The 17298-nt window shown below is 38.5% G+C and overlaps 1 protein-coding gene across 1 annotated transcript; it reads left to right on the top strand.

The window, feature by feature from the left end:
- The first annotated feature begins 8671 nt into the window (after window positions 1–8671).
- Window positions 8672–15816, top strand: LOC145494455 (phosducin-like protein 3). Its single transcript, XM_081473926.1, has 4 exons — window positions 8672–9006; window positions 10494–10637; window positions 12850–13058; window positions 14315–15816. Exons 1-4 carry the CDS (start codon window positions 8777–8779, stop codon window positions 14458–14460), a joined length of 729 nt encoding a protein of 242 aa, XP_081330052.1. The 5' UTR covers window positions 8672–8776; the 3' UTR covers window positions 14461–15816.
- Window positions 15817–17298: the final 1482 nt, after the last annotated feature.

The following is a 17298-nucleotide window of genomic DNA, read 5'->3' as shown; positions in this document are numbered from 1 at the left end:
CCTGATGCAATTTAATTTTCCTACACTACTTCGGTTGCGAAGGTAACGAAAGTAACCGTTTATGCAGCGGAAATGATGTGTAAGGGCGTAGAACGGAACTAATTATTACATTTTTCCGCCACGTTTTTTTCTCTTGTCAAACCTCCTTTTAAAGCTTGTTTTTGTACAAATATGTGACTGAGATCCTGTGAGATCATCGGACTTTTATGCGGCAAAAAAAAGACATTGACGTACATTTAGATTTACGCTAAACTGACTAATGGGAAACACTGCATTTAAGTTTTGAAGAAATAATTTAATTCATTTTTTTTGTACATTTCGTTTCTTTCTGTTAAATACAACTAACATAGAATGTCTTTTTTTTACATTAAACATCATTAACATAAATAAACTACAATTAAAAATGTATCTTTGCTGATTGGTGTTAAAACTGCCCAGTTTGGAACTCCACAAGCAAACACATATCATTTCGCCGTAACTAACTCAGTGCCTCACCGATAACTACAAACAACAGCGTGGGTGTTTGAGCCGATAATCTCTTTAAACATACAAATACAACGAAATGTTTTGTCTTCTAATCGGGTATTTACAACAAGAGAAAACTGTTCTTGTATTAACCAAGTTTACACTATTGGCCTTAAGGTCAAACGAAAGCCGGTTGACGATTTACATTCAAACTCTTCATGTAAAAATTAATTGTTCTCTCGCATGGTAACTCTTCCTCTGTTGTTAGCCTTTAATTTGCTGTGAGTGCCAGGTTTTCTTAAGTTTTCCCGGTATCCAGAGAAAACGGATTAGCGCAGCATTCTTCAATTCTTCGCCTTTGCGGCAAATGTTGTCGGTGAGCGTAACACTCAGTCTCGCACAGTTTTCAAATTGAAACGTCTCTTCCACTACTGATCTTCATTCCGGCCTCTTGAGCTTCTAGCAAAGTTCTGACAGACATTCGTAGCAGTTGTTTTGTTTGAGTAGTCTTGAAGAGATGGAAATGAGGAAAAAACAGCCTAGCACTATCACAACAGCACTGTACTCCAACACCAACTCTTGGAAAGAATAGAGCCTTGTGATTCGAGATCCTTCGATTTGTGATCTGTGATTTAACGGCGGCGACGTGTGAGTAACGGCGGGTTCCTCAGTCATCATTCTTGAATGTACAGTTTTCTTCACCGTCAGTGTCGAGGAAGGAGGTCTCAATTAGACAAGAAATATTTACAAACTGAAGTACCCTTCTAAACCAAACCGTCTTTTATAGCACGATACGGATCATGTTGTAACAAGATTGACGTAATTTCCTGTAAAGTGATAACCACAATCGACTCTACGAACGGAACTTAACACCATTTAGCGTCCATTAATCAGCATGTGCTGATAAGAAATGTCACCGATAAACCGGTAACCACCTCGAAAGAAACTTGTTCAATTTGTATTTGTAAATATAATAATTTGATTGCACCGGAGGAGATGAAAGAGGTGTTGAGAAAATCCAAATTCCTCGATATAGATTGGGCAAGAACATGAACTTTATAAGAATTTTATTCTTCTGAGGGTAGCTGCGATCCGGTCGCGTGTCAAATGTAAAACTTCCTATTGAGCAAGATCCTGACATGTTCACTTGCCAAGGTGGAGTGAACTGGAGCAAAAACACGTGAAACGAATTTGAGCACGTTTCACAGTGCAACTGAGCAACATCACATGTGGACCGTTGGAAAGATCAAGTTAGCGAATTCCGTCTCTGCAATTGAAAACACTGTATTTTCGATCGCAAAATCCCATTCAACAAAAGTTTGTTGTTCAAGAAGTTAAAGAAAGCGTTTCGTTTTTGGAGCGTTGCTCATCACCGGTATAAAAGGATCATTTGTACAAAGACGAGACCATGGGAATCGAATTACAAATAATTCCCCATCTGGGATCACCGTGCGGTGATTCACACAATAAAAGCTTATAGCATTTTTCTGGCTAAGTTTGTGATTCCGCGATTTAACTACAAAAGCCGCAAAACAAACAAAGAGATTTCAAAACAAGACAAGTATTTACACAACGTGTGATTAAGCAGAGAAGTTTCTAGTTCTGAAGATACCGGCAAGACCATTGTTTTGCAAAATGTTTCTAGAAGGACTTGAAATGAAAGCCGATAAAACGATACGTACACCATCAAACAGTATTCCCGGTTCACGGACCTGAAATGGCCTTAATAATAAAAAAGAGGAATTTTAAAAATATCACAACTTTTTCCGCTGGCCCTTGAAACATATCGAGTATGGTGTGCTGGTAGTTCTGAACAGTACCGAAACATTTATCCGGCCCTCTTTCCCGGAAAACTAAAGAAAAAAAAAACTTTACTGTTCCCGACCCCCTAAGCCTACTAAGGAAGCAGCCAAAAGATAAACAAGGAGGACGGATTTTTTTTTCTTTTGCGGTAAAAATTCTGTTGTGTTGAGGGAGCAAAGTTCTAGCACGATTTTGGGCCACGACGCATGCGTATCATTTTAACACGCACCCGACCACGCGCCCATCCACGCGCCGTCGATTCACAGCTGCACCGTATCAGGTTCTTTGCACGATAGCGCTTTCAGGAAACGAAGAGAAAGAAAATATTTTTACGGGCTACATTTGTGCCAATATTGTTCACTGAATAGTCACGTCCAGTACTGATAATCACGCAAACATTTTCAATCTTTTAGTTAGAGTGGAAAGATGAAAGCAAGGAAGGTTGCGGTCCATGTCGACTTGGGCTCTGTGTAACGCACGTAGACCAAAATACTATTTAAACAATCAAATCAAATCAGTTAGATGAACCAGAGAAGTGATCAGACGAGTTAATGAAGTAACCATTGATCGTTTAGCTCGGACTAATTACAACAGTTTTGAAAATCCTCGAGTCATGCAAAAGAGTCGAGGTTATCAAGTCACATTCTCCAGTTTTTTTATCGGAGGAGGAGTGGGAAGGGGTGGGGGTTAGGCTATTACTCCCAAACTCGTCTAGGAAAAGTGTCGATTGGGAAGGGGGTATGGGGCAAGACAGCTCAATTATCAATCAAAGGAATAAAACTTGCTACTCTTGCGATCTTGACAGTGGAACGATCTTTTATTTTTTGGCAGATCCTGATGGTGGAAAACAAATATTTCAGTCAAAAATATAGTTGTCAGAATAACTGGCGCCACCTCGCCCACCCTCGTCCAAAAAGTTAGATAATCCTTAAATATCCAGCTAAAAAATTGCGTTTGTTTAATTGAATTCTTCCGTGATCAGCGTTATTGATCTCTTGACATCGTGATAATCTGTATTTTGAACAAATAACCTCAATTGACGTATGTTCAAGAATTATAGCCAGGTTATTAGCTTCAATTATAAAATTCCTTCACTCATTCTCGGCTTCGTCACGTAATTTATAATGTCATTTTTTCATTTTTTCACATTTAATTCCGAGTTACGGAGAGATCAGGTAAATTAAAGTCTAACTGAATTTAACCATAATTTAAAGCCACGTGGATACCCTGCAGTTGGATATTTATAATTCCTGAGTCCTTCAGTGATCAGATATCATGCTGAACTTTTACGACCCTTTATCTTAAAGTTTTGAGCTTAACGATTTCAAGACTAAGAGTTTCCTTTTTATTTAAGTTAAACATTTGAAACAGGATATGCTCCGATCTCCTCAATATTTAATCTGTAAAGGAATTAAGGTATACAATTTTAAGTGCTTTAAAAATTTTCTTTGAACGGTTCTTACGTCTTCAAAACGTTCTTCGCATTCAATTGAAAGACTTTTCGGAACATATGGAATACGTGGATGAACGCAGCGTGGAAGTCATAGAGGTCAAAGATACGTAAGAATTGTAAAAACATTCGAACTGAAAATCTTCTTAGGAACTGCACGAAATAAAAGTCTGCCGTCATTTCCCGTTCATAACTTATACTGGATTATGTGTGTGTTATAAAATGGTTCCAATTAATTTCCATGTAATGTATCTAAATTAAACCGGAGCAGAAGTTACGCACAGAACGAGAACAGATTAAAGTCTTTTGACAGTACTCGCTGGCGGAATGTGGAAAGCGACGCGCGGAGGGCCCGGGGCAGAGGGCCATAAGGTGCCATTGACAACGTGCGAAAAGAAGGCTCTTTAGCTATCAGTTTTCCGATCTCTCGATCTCAAAGGCAGGAGATACACATACCAGAACTTACTCAAACCATGAAGAACAAAATTTAAAATACAAGACCAGCTTCGGAACGGAAAAAGCCGAATAACGGACAAGTAATGGCCGACTTACTAGTTCTCCACGAACGAGTCTTCAAGGGGAACAGAGCTACACTTAGATAAGCTACCGGTAATAAACTGACAAGGCTAATGGTGTTCCACTAGTGGAAATATTGAATTTACTGACATGAATTTACCTCATTCTATTTTCAGAGTACCCGTGCAACCAAAATAAGTTTTTAAAAAGCTGACAAAAATTCTGGCAGAAGAATAGACAACTTACACCACACACATAGATCAGTCAATGTATGAACCGAGATACCTGTGTGCCATCACTCGGAAGGAAAAAAAATATTTCTCTTCAACGCATTTAAGTTTTAAATCAGTAGGGAAGACTCGATGACTAACTGTTTAAAAAAGGTCAGATCATTTCATGACCATAGAGCGAGAAATAATTGCAACTACGTGCACAGGTCCAAGCAATACATGCAGACAGTCACAAACACGTTGTCTCTGAGACATCAAAAGAATCGTGTAAATCCTGATCTTCCATGTCTTCCATGAGTTATTGCGTGATTTCAACTTTATCGACTATTTCCTTTTCTTTGCGATTATTTGAACGGATACGCCTACCATTTCCCTTTCGCTTAACACTGAGACGGGATATTAATTAAAGCTCACCAGCGTCAATCTTTTATTAGTGGAAGTATTTCGCGTGGTAGTACTGATCAAGGTGTATCAACAAGGTCTCTGTATTTAATGCTATTCTTTGTACGAGTCGAGTCTAAGAAACATTTGTTTCACCAGCCAAGCAAAAGCACTTCTTGTTTCAGTTATAAACTGAGAGTTGAACAAGTAAGAAACACAAGTGTCTCTGTGCCGGTACTCTTCCCGGGCTACAGACACGTGCGCCTAAAGCGGCGCTCTGTCTTGTCGGCGAAACATTTGCCGCATTGGAAAAGGGAGGTACAGTAGCAATTATAGGTACATCAAACTGATTATCATATCATTTGTCTGTAACCACACTCACGCGAAATGCAGATTATAAAGCATTTAACTTGGACAACAAAAGAGCCTCGCTTTACTGATATTTTGGTCATCTTTCCGCCACCGATCCGGTTTATCGTTCAGTTCAACGTCATTAAGTGACCCGTCAACACTATAGTAACTGGTTTACGATGAACGCTTAGCAAATTTTCCACTCTTTTAATGGGGAAGAGACTATTGGATTTGGAACATAACTGCTATGCACCCTCTACTGGAGCTGAACGTGCATTATTACTTTTTCCTTTTTCATAGACGTCCGGTTGGAAATCATAGAGCATGCACGTATGTCCCGCACGCTGTGTTGCAAGTGCATTACCACCCATTCTCGGATGTAAATATTTTCGCTTTTTCGTGCTCTATTCTAAAGCAAATAAAAGATGGTGTGTCTATGTTTTCTACGACAATATTGCACGTTTGAGGTCAAAGTGGGAATTATTTTCTTATATCTGACGGAGCACTAGCTATCTTCTGTTTGATAAGTGTGAGTTTTGTTGGCCTTCAGTATATCAGACACTATCAGTGTATTATAATGAGAACAAACGAGACGCAGATTATCAAATCTTATGAAGCTTCATTTGTTTCGCAGCAGATTTTTTTCATTACTCAGTGGTTACTGTGTCAATTATATTTCCTAGACGCCTGATAATGGAACCTAACTGGAAGACAGTGACTAGACAGTACAGTTACCACAGCTATGTAAGAAAACAACCATAATGAGAAAGGGAAAATACGACGATCAAGTCTGCAACCTCCGGCCTTCGTATAAGTTCCTTATGTCACAAGACTGATGACGTAAATCTTATCAAATAAACTGTCAGTGAATGGTAGGATACAAGAGCCAATTCTCGTACTGTAAAGAGACTTCGCCAAAGGTGAGCACGTACACTGAGGGTTGAACTTCTTAATCCCTGAGCGATCGTGTACAAGGTCCGAAGAGATGAAATGAGTCCAAAGTCCTATCAGGTTAAAACCAGACCCCACCCTCCCCCCCTCCTGTTAGAAAAGCCCTCGGCCCTTACCAACTGAAAACGGGAGAAAACGCTAAGAAATGACCACAAAATCTCCAACTTTAAACTCCTGAGATCGCAATTTTGAGACCCTTAAAGTGCCACTGAAACGAAATTTTCGTATTCTGTTTTATTATCCCAATCTATAGTTTCAAACGTGCTTAAAGTAATGGTGAACTTTATTTCTGTCAAATCATAACGGAAAGTGGTTTTTTTAGCTGTTGAAATCGACTTTTTGGAGCAAAACTGTGTCCGGGCTCTGGAACCGAGTTTAAGGACCTTGTGACGTCACTGGTTGTATTAACGCAAGAAGCGCTATAGATTCTCTCTTGTTTTCACTTGATTTATTCAAGTCTATTTTTCATATTGTCAATACCTACTAGTTTTCTACCTTTTAATTTGTGTCCAGCCTTGACAGGAAATACACATCATAAACGTTGGAGGGCGCCAGAGAGTGTAGATTCACCAAAATATATGCTACAGATTAGAACAGCTCAGTATACTTTTCGAACATCTTGAGTACTCGATTGGAGATTTCGAAGACGAGTGTGGCAACTTTTATATCACGTCCTGAAGCCTAAACACGATATTTCGTCGTCTGTTTTCAGCCTGGTTCTGAAATTTGGATTCTCACGTTTACTTAAGGTCTATTAACAAGGTTCGAATATATCCTCGGCAACTTTACTGCATTAAAAGCCGTAAGCGCTCAGCCATCCGCACAATCACGAAGTTATTAACGGTCCACAAGCTTTGAGTCGAGTACTTCTTTGCACACAGAGGGCATCTTTTTATGATACTAATAAGTGAGAGTTCTTGTGGTAGACAAAATGTATCTTTGAAAAATTGTGATCTGCAGCAGGGTTTGCTTTATCGCCGCATACGTATCAGTGTAAACAAAGCGGGAATTTCGCTTCTCTTTTACACGTATCTCCCAATTGCAATATTTCACGGCCGATGGATTACTTTGAGTTCTTTAGCACATACTTATGTCTATGATCTTCATTTAATAGTATCCAAGTTCAAAACAATTCGTTAAAACGTCACTAGTTTACACTCCTTTCGAAGGTCACGTATTAAACAGAATTTGAACGGCTAATTTGCATATATGACTTTCGCCGCCGACATTGTCACGCTTTCTCTCGTTTCCTGAAAACATACCTGTACGGTCATGGCAGCTTAGTTTACCTTTATAGTTTAAATTCGCTCCCTCATATAAAAGAAGAGGGTTTCTTAAATTGTTGCTGTCGTGATAACTTGTAGGATGTAGCAGATGCAACTAGACTAAAGGTCACTGTGGCACAATCTCGTCCACTGTGAAACTCACAAAGCGTCCGGTTTCCTCCAAGCGAAGCGACTCGAAAACTCGAAGCGTTGTTGCTCCTATTCGTGCAGCAGCAGTCCGGATAATATTTTCACAAGCCGCTTTCTCTTTTTTTCATGTCTTTTTTACTTTATGAGTGTAGATATTGTTTAATTGAGTGCTGGCCATTTCACCAAAAGTCCCGATCATTTTGCGATTTAAGAACTCCCACTCGTTTGCTTGCTTACATAAAATATCCTGCAAATATCCAATTAAATAGACTGGAAAGCCCCAGGATCGACTCTCGACCTCTTCACGTCTAAGGCTACTGTTATTATCTGCTTTACAGCTCTGAGATGTCCTTAAGATGTTTTTTTGGGGGGCTTCGAACAGTGATCTCTTCTCCCATAATCACTCTAAATTTTCAGCGCGGCATGAGAGTAATACAACCAGTGACGTCACTAGGCTGTTTTGGCCGCGCCAAAATGGCCGCCAATTTTGGGCTTAACCAGCCAACTTCGAACGGCTGAAAAAGTAGTTTTCGCTTACCGTATGCGAAAAAAAAAATTGCAGCGTTTCCAAGTAAGGTTGAAACTTTATTACTAAGCAAAAATCTCACATACAAAAATTTCGTTTCAGTGGCACTTTAAAAGAGCTTCACATCTCCCTCCAGTCCGCCACTATATATGATAAGAGTAACCTTTGTTTTTGGTCTCTGTATCAGTTAAAAATTCTTGATAATATTTTCAGTGTTTCTAGATTAAACGTAAGAGTTAGAGGAAGGAATAAATTTGTGCGAAATACAAGGACTACACTCCCAGGATTAATTTGACCTCTTGGGTATCCTGTGGCACATATGGAATTTACTCCGCGTGACAGGCTTCACGGTTGGTCCAATTTGCTTAAATTACTTCCTATAAATTGAGCTTAAGATGCTTTTTCCTCATTCCTGGAGCCTTTCAGAGGTTGCGCAATTTTCGACGCTTTTAAGATCGTTCTTGAAGTCAGTGTACGTGTGAAGAAATGATGCTTCAACAGTGAGGATGTTTGGTGAGGCTGACATAACACATCTATTGAGAGGCCGAACAACTGCTGACCAGTAACTAATTTTCTGTCAAACTCGAAGAAGTGAGTAAAACCGTCAGTGAAAGCTGTAGGAAGACTGAGGGAATATATTCTTTGATTTCTTGCTACATTGAGGATTTCAGGACCACTAGAATTAGCAATGCAGAATCCAAACGAAGATACGCAATGGAACGATGCCCTACGAAGACACGGCATATTGCCAGAGAATACGAAAGAAGGCGAAGTTACTGAAGATCAACTTATAAATCTGCTGGAAGAGACAGTCCAGAGAAAGACAGGAGATGTGGTGAAAGCTTACGAAGATATGACGTTAGACGAGCTAGAAGAACTAGAAGATGAAGAAGACGAACGTGTTCTTTTACAATTTAGGTCAGAAAAATAATTTTACAAATAGTTTACAGTTTACATCCCTTTCAGCAACGAGTTGAGTCCGATGAGAATGTTTTACCATATAAGGTAAAAATCGTGGACCTTTCAGTCTCATGCTCAAAATGTCATTTCTCCCTACTGGCTTCCTTACATTTCTTCAAATGTTATTTTCACACTTTTCAGTATTATTTGATTTATTTAGAATTTAATGGAAATTTATACTGTGATGGATATTTGAATACAGAAACACTGAATGTTGAACACGGATCATGCTTTGAATTCAGAAACCTTATTAACATATATTTACCGTTGTTATATAGTGATTATTATTAGCAGAATTCGAAGCATATGACCTAGAGTAGGTGATATGCTTCTGTTAATAGTTATAGTGATGTTACACATCACTATAATTAAGCTTTTTAACTTAATGGAAAGTAGGAGTTGGTTTAGAAAGGGCAGACATCATTTTGTAAATTGTGTTGTTTGTTACAGATAGAAGGGGTTACCCGAAAACACTGACCCCTGGTCCGCGGACTACCTATGGACCGGTCCACAGACTCCCCCTACGGACCCCCTCTACGGACCACCCCCCAAAATATAATAAAAATAATAAAAAACATTTCAGTTGCGAGTTGTCTAATAAATTACTCATGACAGCAAAATTGCGAACGTTACATTGTGCAAATGGCAGACCTGGATTCAGGCTCGAGTACAATTTATATAATTACACATTGCCATTTCCTTTGCTTTGGCCATAAAGTATAAGAAAGACGTGTATGGGGAAGCCTCCGGGAAGCCTCGAAATTTGTGCCCTTTCCCCTCTGCCATTTTGTTCAGCCCATCCTCCCGTGGGCTCGTGAACTCGTTCCAAGCGTCACAATTCACTCAGTGGAATAACAGACACAAACAAGAATAAACGGCCTAAAAATATATCTTCCATAGCCAGATTGAGCCACAAATGGAAGGTAAGAACTTTCCTTCTTACCATCGGCATCTCCTTACGCTGAAAACAGCTTTTAGGTAAGTTTTTGGGGGGAAGGGGGGTGGGGTGTTAAAAACCCAAGTCTGTTACATTTGCACAGTGTAACACTCAAAAAATCACCGACACAAGTTTGAATCTATTAGACAACCCATAAGTGAAATATTTATTTATTATTTTTACACTATTTTAGGGTGGTCCGTAGAGGGGGTCTGTAGGGGTAGTCCATGGACCGGTCCATAGGGTAGGCCGCGGACTGGGGGTCAGTGTTTTCGGGTTACCCAGATAGAAGTGTTTTCAGACTGACTCTTAGGACAAATTTTTAATGTGCAAAAACTAATTTCTTTCCTTCAAGCATCTAAAGTAATCTTTGTTCTCTCTTTAATTTTCTACTCACTCTCCAAAGAGTAGCCACTAAGCTGCTAGCCTGATATTCAATAAATACTGCTCTGTTAAGAATTGGATCGGATCTCCTGGAAACTGACTCTACAAATTGTATTTTCTGAAGGCAACAAAGGATGGCAGAGATGCAGAAATTACAACAAGCATCTAAATTTGGTGACGTCAGGGAGATTTCTGCTCAGGACTATGTGGAGGAGGTCAACAAAGCTGGAAAAGGAGTCTGGGTTGTTTTACATCTCTACAAATCTGGGTATCCTTGTCAGGGTTCTCTGTAAGCACATTAGAGTGACGGAAACCGCCATAGAGTAGGCCTGGGCATGTTGCCTACTGCTAAGAATTTTCCAGATACACAATGCACATAAGAAGCATTCTTAGAGGTTTACTACTTTTGTTACCTTTTCATTACCTCCCTAAATTGAAAACAATGTACACTTTGGCTGAAAACTCAAAAATGAACCAAGAGTCTTGACGCTATTTGTGTGTTTGTGTGAACATCTAAGAACTGAGCCAATTACTTGCCACTTCCGTTTATAACACGTAACATTGCACTACGACAACTTAAGGTTACTTCCCACCTTCAGAGGCCAAAAAAATAGTTTTTTCTTTTATTTGACAAAATTTAAGTTCATCATTTTATGTAGTGTTTCCAAAAGAAAAACATTAAAAATCTCAAAAAGCGGCCAAGTTATTTAGAAAACATTTATTTTCAAATAAAGTTAATAAACTAGGAAGGCATCATAATCTTGTCAACAGGCAAGACGCCTGGGGAAGTTTTCACAGCAAACGCTCATCGCTTGTATTTCATGTCATTTGAATATTTTTGTTTACATTTATTGACAAAAATTCCCACGTAGAAGCTCTTTACGCTAATTCCTATGGCAGAAAAAGCAGAAAAAAGTCCTTGGGTAAAGAAAACAAAAAAACCAGCCCAAAGAAGAAAGAAAAAGCTCCATTTTGTCAAGGAAAGAAAAAAACCTGGCCAAAAGCGACAAAGGCTCTTGGTTTGGCCAAACACCTTTGACAGTTTCAGCATCTGCTGAATATCCAGAGCATTCGAATATCGTTGGAGCAAGTGGCTTAAATATCAAAGTCAACTTCAGTGCAGGTTGCGAACAAGACTCTTTGTCGGAATCTAGCAGAAGCGATGAAGAAAAAGAATAATGCTACACGAACGGTCCCAAACACTGGAGCATTGTCAATAGAGATGAGCTCAATCGATAGCTTGCTGGTCGAGTCACTTGCAGCTTTTGTCAAAGCGAAGGGGTAAGCTTTGAAGAAGTTGCAAGGACTGGACATCGTCTTCCTGAATTGTGCGAGATAAAAAACATATTGCAATGCAATGCTTTTCCCAGAAATTCTTGATTTAGTGTCATAGACACTAGAAGGTCCTTTTGTTCCATTGGTTTGCTGTTTTATTAGGCGTGATAATCTCTGCGTGTGGCACGAGTTGTTTACGAACCTTTACAAGCTAAAATCGCGCATTTGATTTTTGGAGGAATACATCCACTTTGAGTGAATTTATCGGGCATGCAGATTTGACGGACTGTCATGAAATTTCACCAGAACATTCCAGAGATAATGACAAACCAAAGTGTGTCGGGAAATTTTGATATTTAACACATTTTTCCCGTGGTATCCATTTACGCAACACGTCTCGCATATTTTTAGCTACTCCAACTTTAGATGTGGATATCTAGACAACCAATCAGAGTATCAAAAAAGCCCGACGCACATTTGTTGATTGATGCCTTGTGAATAAGACTGTGCAGCCATTTTGCTCATACTGCGGAATCCAATACCCAATAAATTCAATAGATAGATAGATGGATAGATAAACTTTATTTAAACACGATAATAATTAAAGCTAAAAGCTTGTGGGGTCGTGTATTTAAATTTAACTTTGCTAAAAATTTAAAATTACGATTAAAATGTTTAGATTACAATTCCTAGATTTACAATAAAATTAATTATTTAATTAATTGCTAACTAGAACTATTACTAAGTTAATCTACTATATGATTACAATAAACTAACTAAAACTAATTGTATATAAAATCACTAGAAGAACCCTCGGTCATTTCACGCCTTACTGCCTCCTGACACTTCCAAAAGGAAAACATTGCTAAAATCGTAATTTTTTTGAAAAAGTACATTAATTAAGCTTTCTTATGATATATGGTTTGTTGCAGTTTTATTGAAACTGGCACACGTACAATTTTTTCCCAAAGGGCACCTGGGAAGGTGGGAAGTAACCTTAAAAAATGTAACCCTAGCATCTCCATGTGAACATAATAACCCAGTGAATTATTTAGATAATGCAACCTTGTCTTACAGGATGTAGGAAGTTAATGCTGACTTGGTGTGTCGTTCCGTTTTTATGCTGTCAGATTCTTCTATACATCATTAACTTTAGTTTTCACAAATTACTTATCTAAATTTGATTTTTCCTTGACCTGAAGTAGTATACCCTTGTGTACATTAATAAACCAATACTTCGCTCGTCTAGCAATGGAATTTCCATCTACAAAATTCCTAAAGAGTGTGTCAACCACATGTATACCAAACTATCCAGACAGACATCTACCAACGATATTTATCTACCATGAAGAAGACATGAAGAAGCAATTTGTTGGACCCCTTGTGTTTGGAGGAATGAACCTTAAGATTGAAGGTAGGTTATCATTACAAGGACAAAGAAGATAGAATACATGGATCATGTGTACTTAATCCATTCTTGAGTGTTGATTGATACCATCAATGGACCCTCAACCGACAGTCAATAAACATCTCAATTATACTCAGTTAACACTCAATCAACAGTCAGTCCATAGTCAGCCGAGTGTCAATTAACTCATATGCATTAATCAAAAACTAGTTTACTCTCAACCGACTGTTGACCATGATGTCAATCAAGGGTCAATCAAGAGTATCGATTGAGGTTATTAATCGACACTCGACTGCAGGTGTCTTTAGTACACATGATTCCAAAACTGGGATGATCAGATCCATAGTGGTGCGACAGATAACTATGACAATTACACTGGATTTTGTTACCACCCATCAGAAAGAAAATCCACAACAAGGGAAAAATTTGCTACTCTCCTGGGATAGGATGCTAGTTGAACTAGGCTTTTAGCCAAGATATTTTGAAAAGTGGTTGTCCAGAATGTGCACTATGGGGTGATTTGATGCAATATATGAAGCAATATGCAATTATGATAAAAAACAGTCACAGGAAATTGTTGAGTTGTGATGACAATGAAATCACAGAGCTATGGGCTGAAACTACAACAAAACTTTTAATGTCCAGTTTGGGTTTTGCTCGACAACAACTGCTGCGCCACGAGGCACCATGGTTCACGTGACTCACTAATCACATGACTGTATTTAGAGTCACGCATGTCACACCACAGATATGTGGACACCCATGTGGCCATAAAGCCCGGGTCCATCGCATGCTATCTTGGCTAAGATTCTCATTTATTCTCATGGGTAGAGAAAAGCTGTGAGAGGTATATGACTGCCCGACTGAAGACCACAACACAGTGACCCATGCCTAGGTTCAAACCCACACCACTTGACGCATAGTCCACCGACAGTAAATACATGTGCTAAGGTAAACTCTGCATCAGGCCAAGTTTTCCATACTGCTGGAGCTTATCCTGGTTTCTGAAACAACTAGGAGTATTTCTACCCTTCCCGATGGGATGCTAGTCCATCACAGGGTTACCCCTAGCATTAAAAAATTCCATTACCCAATTATACTTTGGGTGCAGAGAGGCACTGTGAGAGTAAAGTGTCTTGCTCAAGAACACAATTACTGGTCAGAACCCCTTAATCTAGAGTCCACTGTGTTAACCAAAAGGCTACTGTGCCTCCACAAACACATGTCCCAGGAATGTCATTAGTCTTTATTATTGTTCATAGAATTAGAATGGATGTTGGCAGAAGCTGGTGCAGTAAAAACAGAACTAACAGAAGATCCACGAAAAAAAAATAAAATTCATGATGTTATGGAAAGTTCATTGCGACAGACATACACCAGAGACTCCGATAGTGATGAAGATGATTAGCAATATAGAGACACTGGATTTTTCAAATGTGTAGTTCCAGAAAATGTCCATACCTTCCCCACAGAAGGGATTTTTTCTAAGACCCCCCACCCCTCTGGAAATTCCAATTAAGCTTTTTACATTTCTTGAGATATTTTGGTCTTACAGAACCCCCACCCCCAGGAAATTTTAATCCCTTCTGTGGAAGTATGGATAATAATTTTCTTGAACTGTAGAATGTTATGTCAACTGAGAAGTTCTTTTAGACGAAATGTCATCTATTATTGAAACCCATTTTCATGGTGCATATTTTGCATGTCTAGGTGAATTTTTAAAACATGAAATTGTTGAACATTTTAACTTGTGTACTCAAGTAACTTGTAAAGTTCCTGAATTATTTTAAGTCAAGTTGAGAAAAATATGGAAGGGCAAGACTATTGGATCAGGTGACATGATGAAGAAAAAAAGTTTTCTTCCAAGCAAGAATGGTCACAAAGCATGCAGGATAAAACTGGGTCAATAATTTAGAAGCTTGCATGCAAATAGAGGGTAAACTTTAACAGATTTTTTAACAGATAATAAAATTATATATCTCTTCTGACCAAGCTTGTTTTTTAACACTGAAATTGTGTTTTTGTTACGGGCAACTGGTTCCGTTTTCAGTGGCAACCTGTTGGCCTTTGATATAATTAGCTGATATTGGGTGCTTTCATTATGCCAAACTGACCAGTCAGAGATCAGTGGTAATACCCAAGGAAAATGGAACAACATCTTGCGATTAAACCGGGTCAACCAATAGGAATGGCTCTTGCCATTTTTTATTCCTTTTCCAAATTCCCTAATCAAAGAACCAGTTTGTCAAAAATGGAATGGCAAATTTCGGTCGGAATATTCCAGCTGAAATAAGTGGACCACCTCCAGAGGTTATCCAGAATGTTCCAGTGGGAAGAAACCGAAACAGACCTTTTCATTTGAATTCCGACTGAAATTTCCGGAATCTTTGGCATAATGGGAATCACCCGTTGTTACCACTGGAAATGGGAAAAGTTTCTAGTGACAGAACTGTAATTTTAAGGCCAAAACTTTGTCACCAAAGCTCTGTCATGTCTTACTCAACTAATAATTGAGTAAAAACTTTGGAGCCCTATCACATTTAGTCTGTAAAACAAAGATTTCACTGAAAACTGAATATTTTACACACCTTTAGTTGGTAATATTGATGGAAGTGATACAAATATTGCAAAAGTGGACTGCTGTGTGAAGAACAAATTTTTTAGAGCAAAAGTATTCAAACATAAAATCATATAAATTTCAAAGTATCTAAGAGTTATTTTTATGATATCCTCGAGAGATTGCAAATAAAACACTTGATGAAAATGCCACTTTGTCAATGAGAGGCAGGCAAGTTTTATGTTTGCATTCAGCATGGTAGCCCACATGGTGTTGTAGGAAAAAAAGAAGGATAATTTGAGCATTAGAGCACAGTAATTATCAAGGGGTGTTTGAATATCCTTTTGAGCAGGCTTATGAGTGTGGCAGACCACAGACAGTGGTCAGAGTGGAAAAGGACTTGTACCCACATCACGGCATGAATTTCAAGTCCAATTCCCTGACAATTCTGATTTGGCTAAGCAATGGTCTCTTTCATGAAACAATTAAAGCAACATTAAAAGAGCTCAATCACAGTAGTTTGAGTATTTTTGGCCACGAGCAAACTTACCTTAAAATTGAAGGAAACCTGAAAATGGTAGTTTAATACGATAGAAAAACCATAAAGGAACAAGGATGGTTAAGGATGGAGAAGATTAAAACGGAATACAAATGACAAACGTGAAATATTTAGGCTAAACTTTTCAGAATGCTCAAACCGTGACGTAGCTCCTTTAAGATGTCTTTATAACCTTGTGCTGTCTTTAAATGAAAGGTGGGAGGGGAGGGAGGGGGTAGGACTCATTCCCCTACAACACAAAACTAATCTAGTTGGCTGTATTGTAAAGGTATAAACTTTTTAAGTTTGGAGCCTAGCCTACGGTTTGCACGATCTGGGTTTAGAAACTGTTTGACAAAGCAATTTGTTTCCCGCCTCACAGTTTTGGTTATTCTTGACTTAGAAAGCCGTACAGATCTAAAAGAGGCTAACTCGTCACGCTGTTTCGTGTTTGCGTGACGCAAATTCTGAGAGGCTTTATCTCGGTGGAAAAGACCTACAACTACAAAGTTTTTAGATTGCTCTTTCTTTTATTGCAAATCTGCTTTAAAAATACATTAACACTTTTCTTTTTGCCAACATATTGATATTTTTTTGATATTTACAACTTCATAGTTATTTGAACGAAAATGTACATTCTGGAATTCCTTACTGTTAAAGATAAAGAAATCCTCTGTTTAATATTTTTTATATCTTATAGTATCACGACGTTATTTACATCGAATTGGCGCTTCATCCCTAAACCGTCGTGGTACTTAAATAAACAATACTTCTTTAATTCTTAATTTAAATAGCTCTATATCTTTGAAACAACGAAAACCGACTGTTAACCTTATCATTCAATCAGCTGACTCCAAAAACCTATCATGTTCTGTTTCAATGTGGCTTACAAAATAAAGTTCATTGATAAATTTGTAATCAGGAAAAAATCATATTCTTGCCTCTGGTGATCACGGTAAAACGCGCGACAAACACGCGTTGACCGCATGATGAACGCGAGATGTACGTCAGGAGACGAGTGTCACGCGCGATACCGTGACGCCAGTAAAATCACCGAACCTACAAGCTAATTGCTAACCAAAAAAATAATTATTATCATAACAGATACAGATATATCTCTGCAGATCGTTCGGTCCCTTAAGACACATCTG

This window comes from Orbicella franksi, chromosome 8 (genome assembly GCF_964199315.1).
Source record: "Orbicella franksi chromosome 8, jaOrbFran1.1, whole genome shotgun sequence".
Taxonomy (NCBI): Eukaryota; Metazoa; Cnidaria; class Anthozoa; order Scleractinia; family Merulinidae; genus Orbicella; species Orbicella franksi.
The sequence above is the reverse complement of the archived record's forward strand: the minus strand, read 5'-3'. Positions and strand labels throughout refer to the sequence as shown.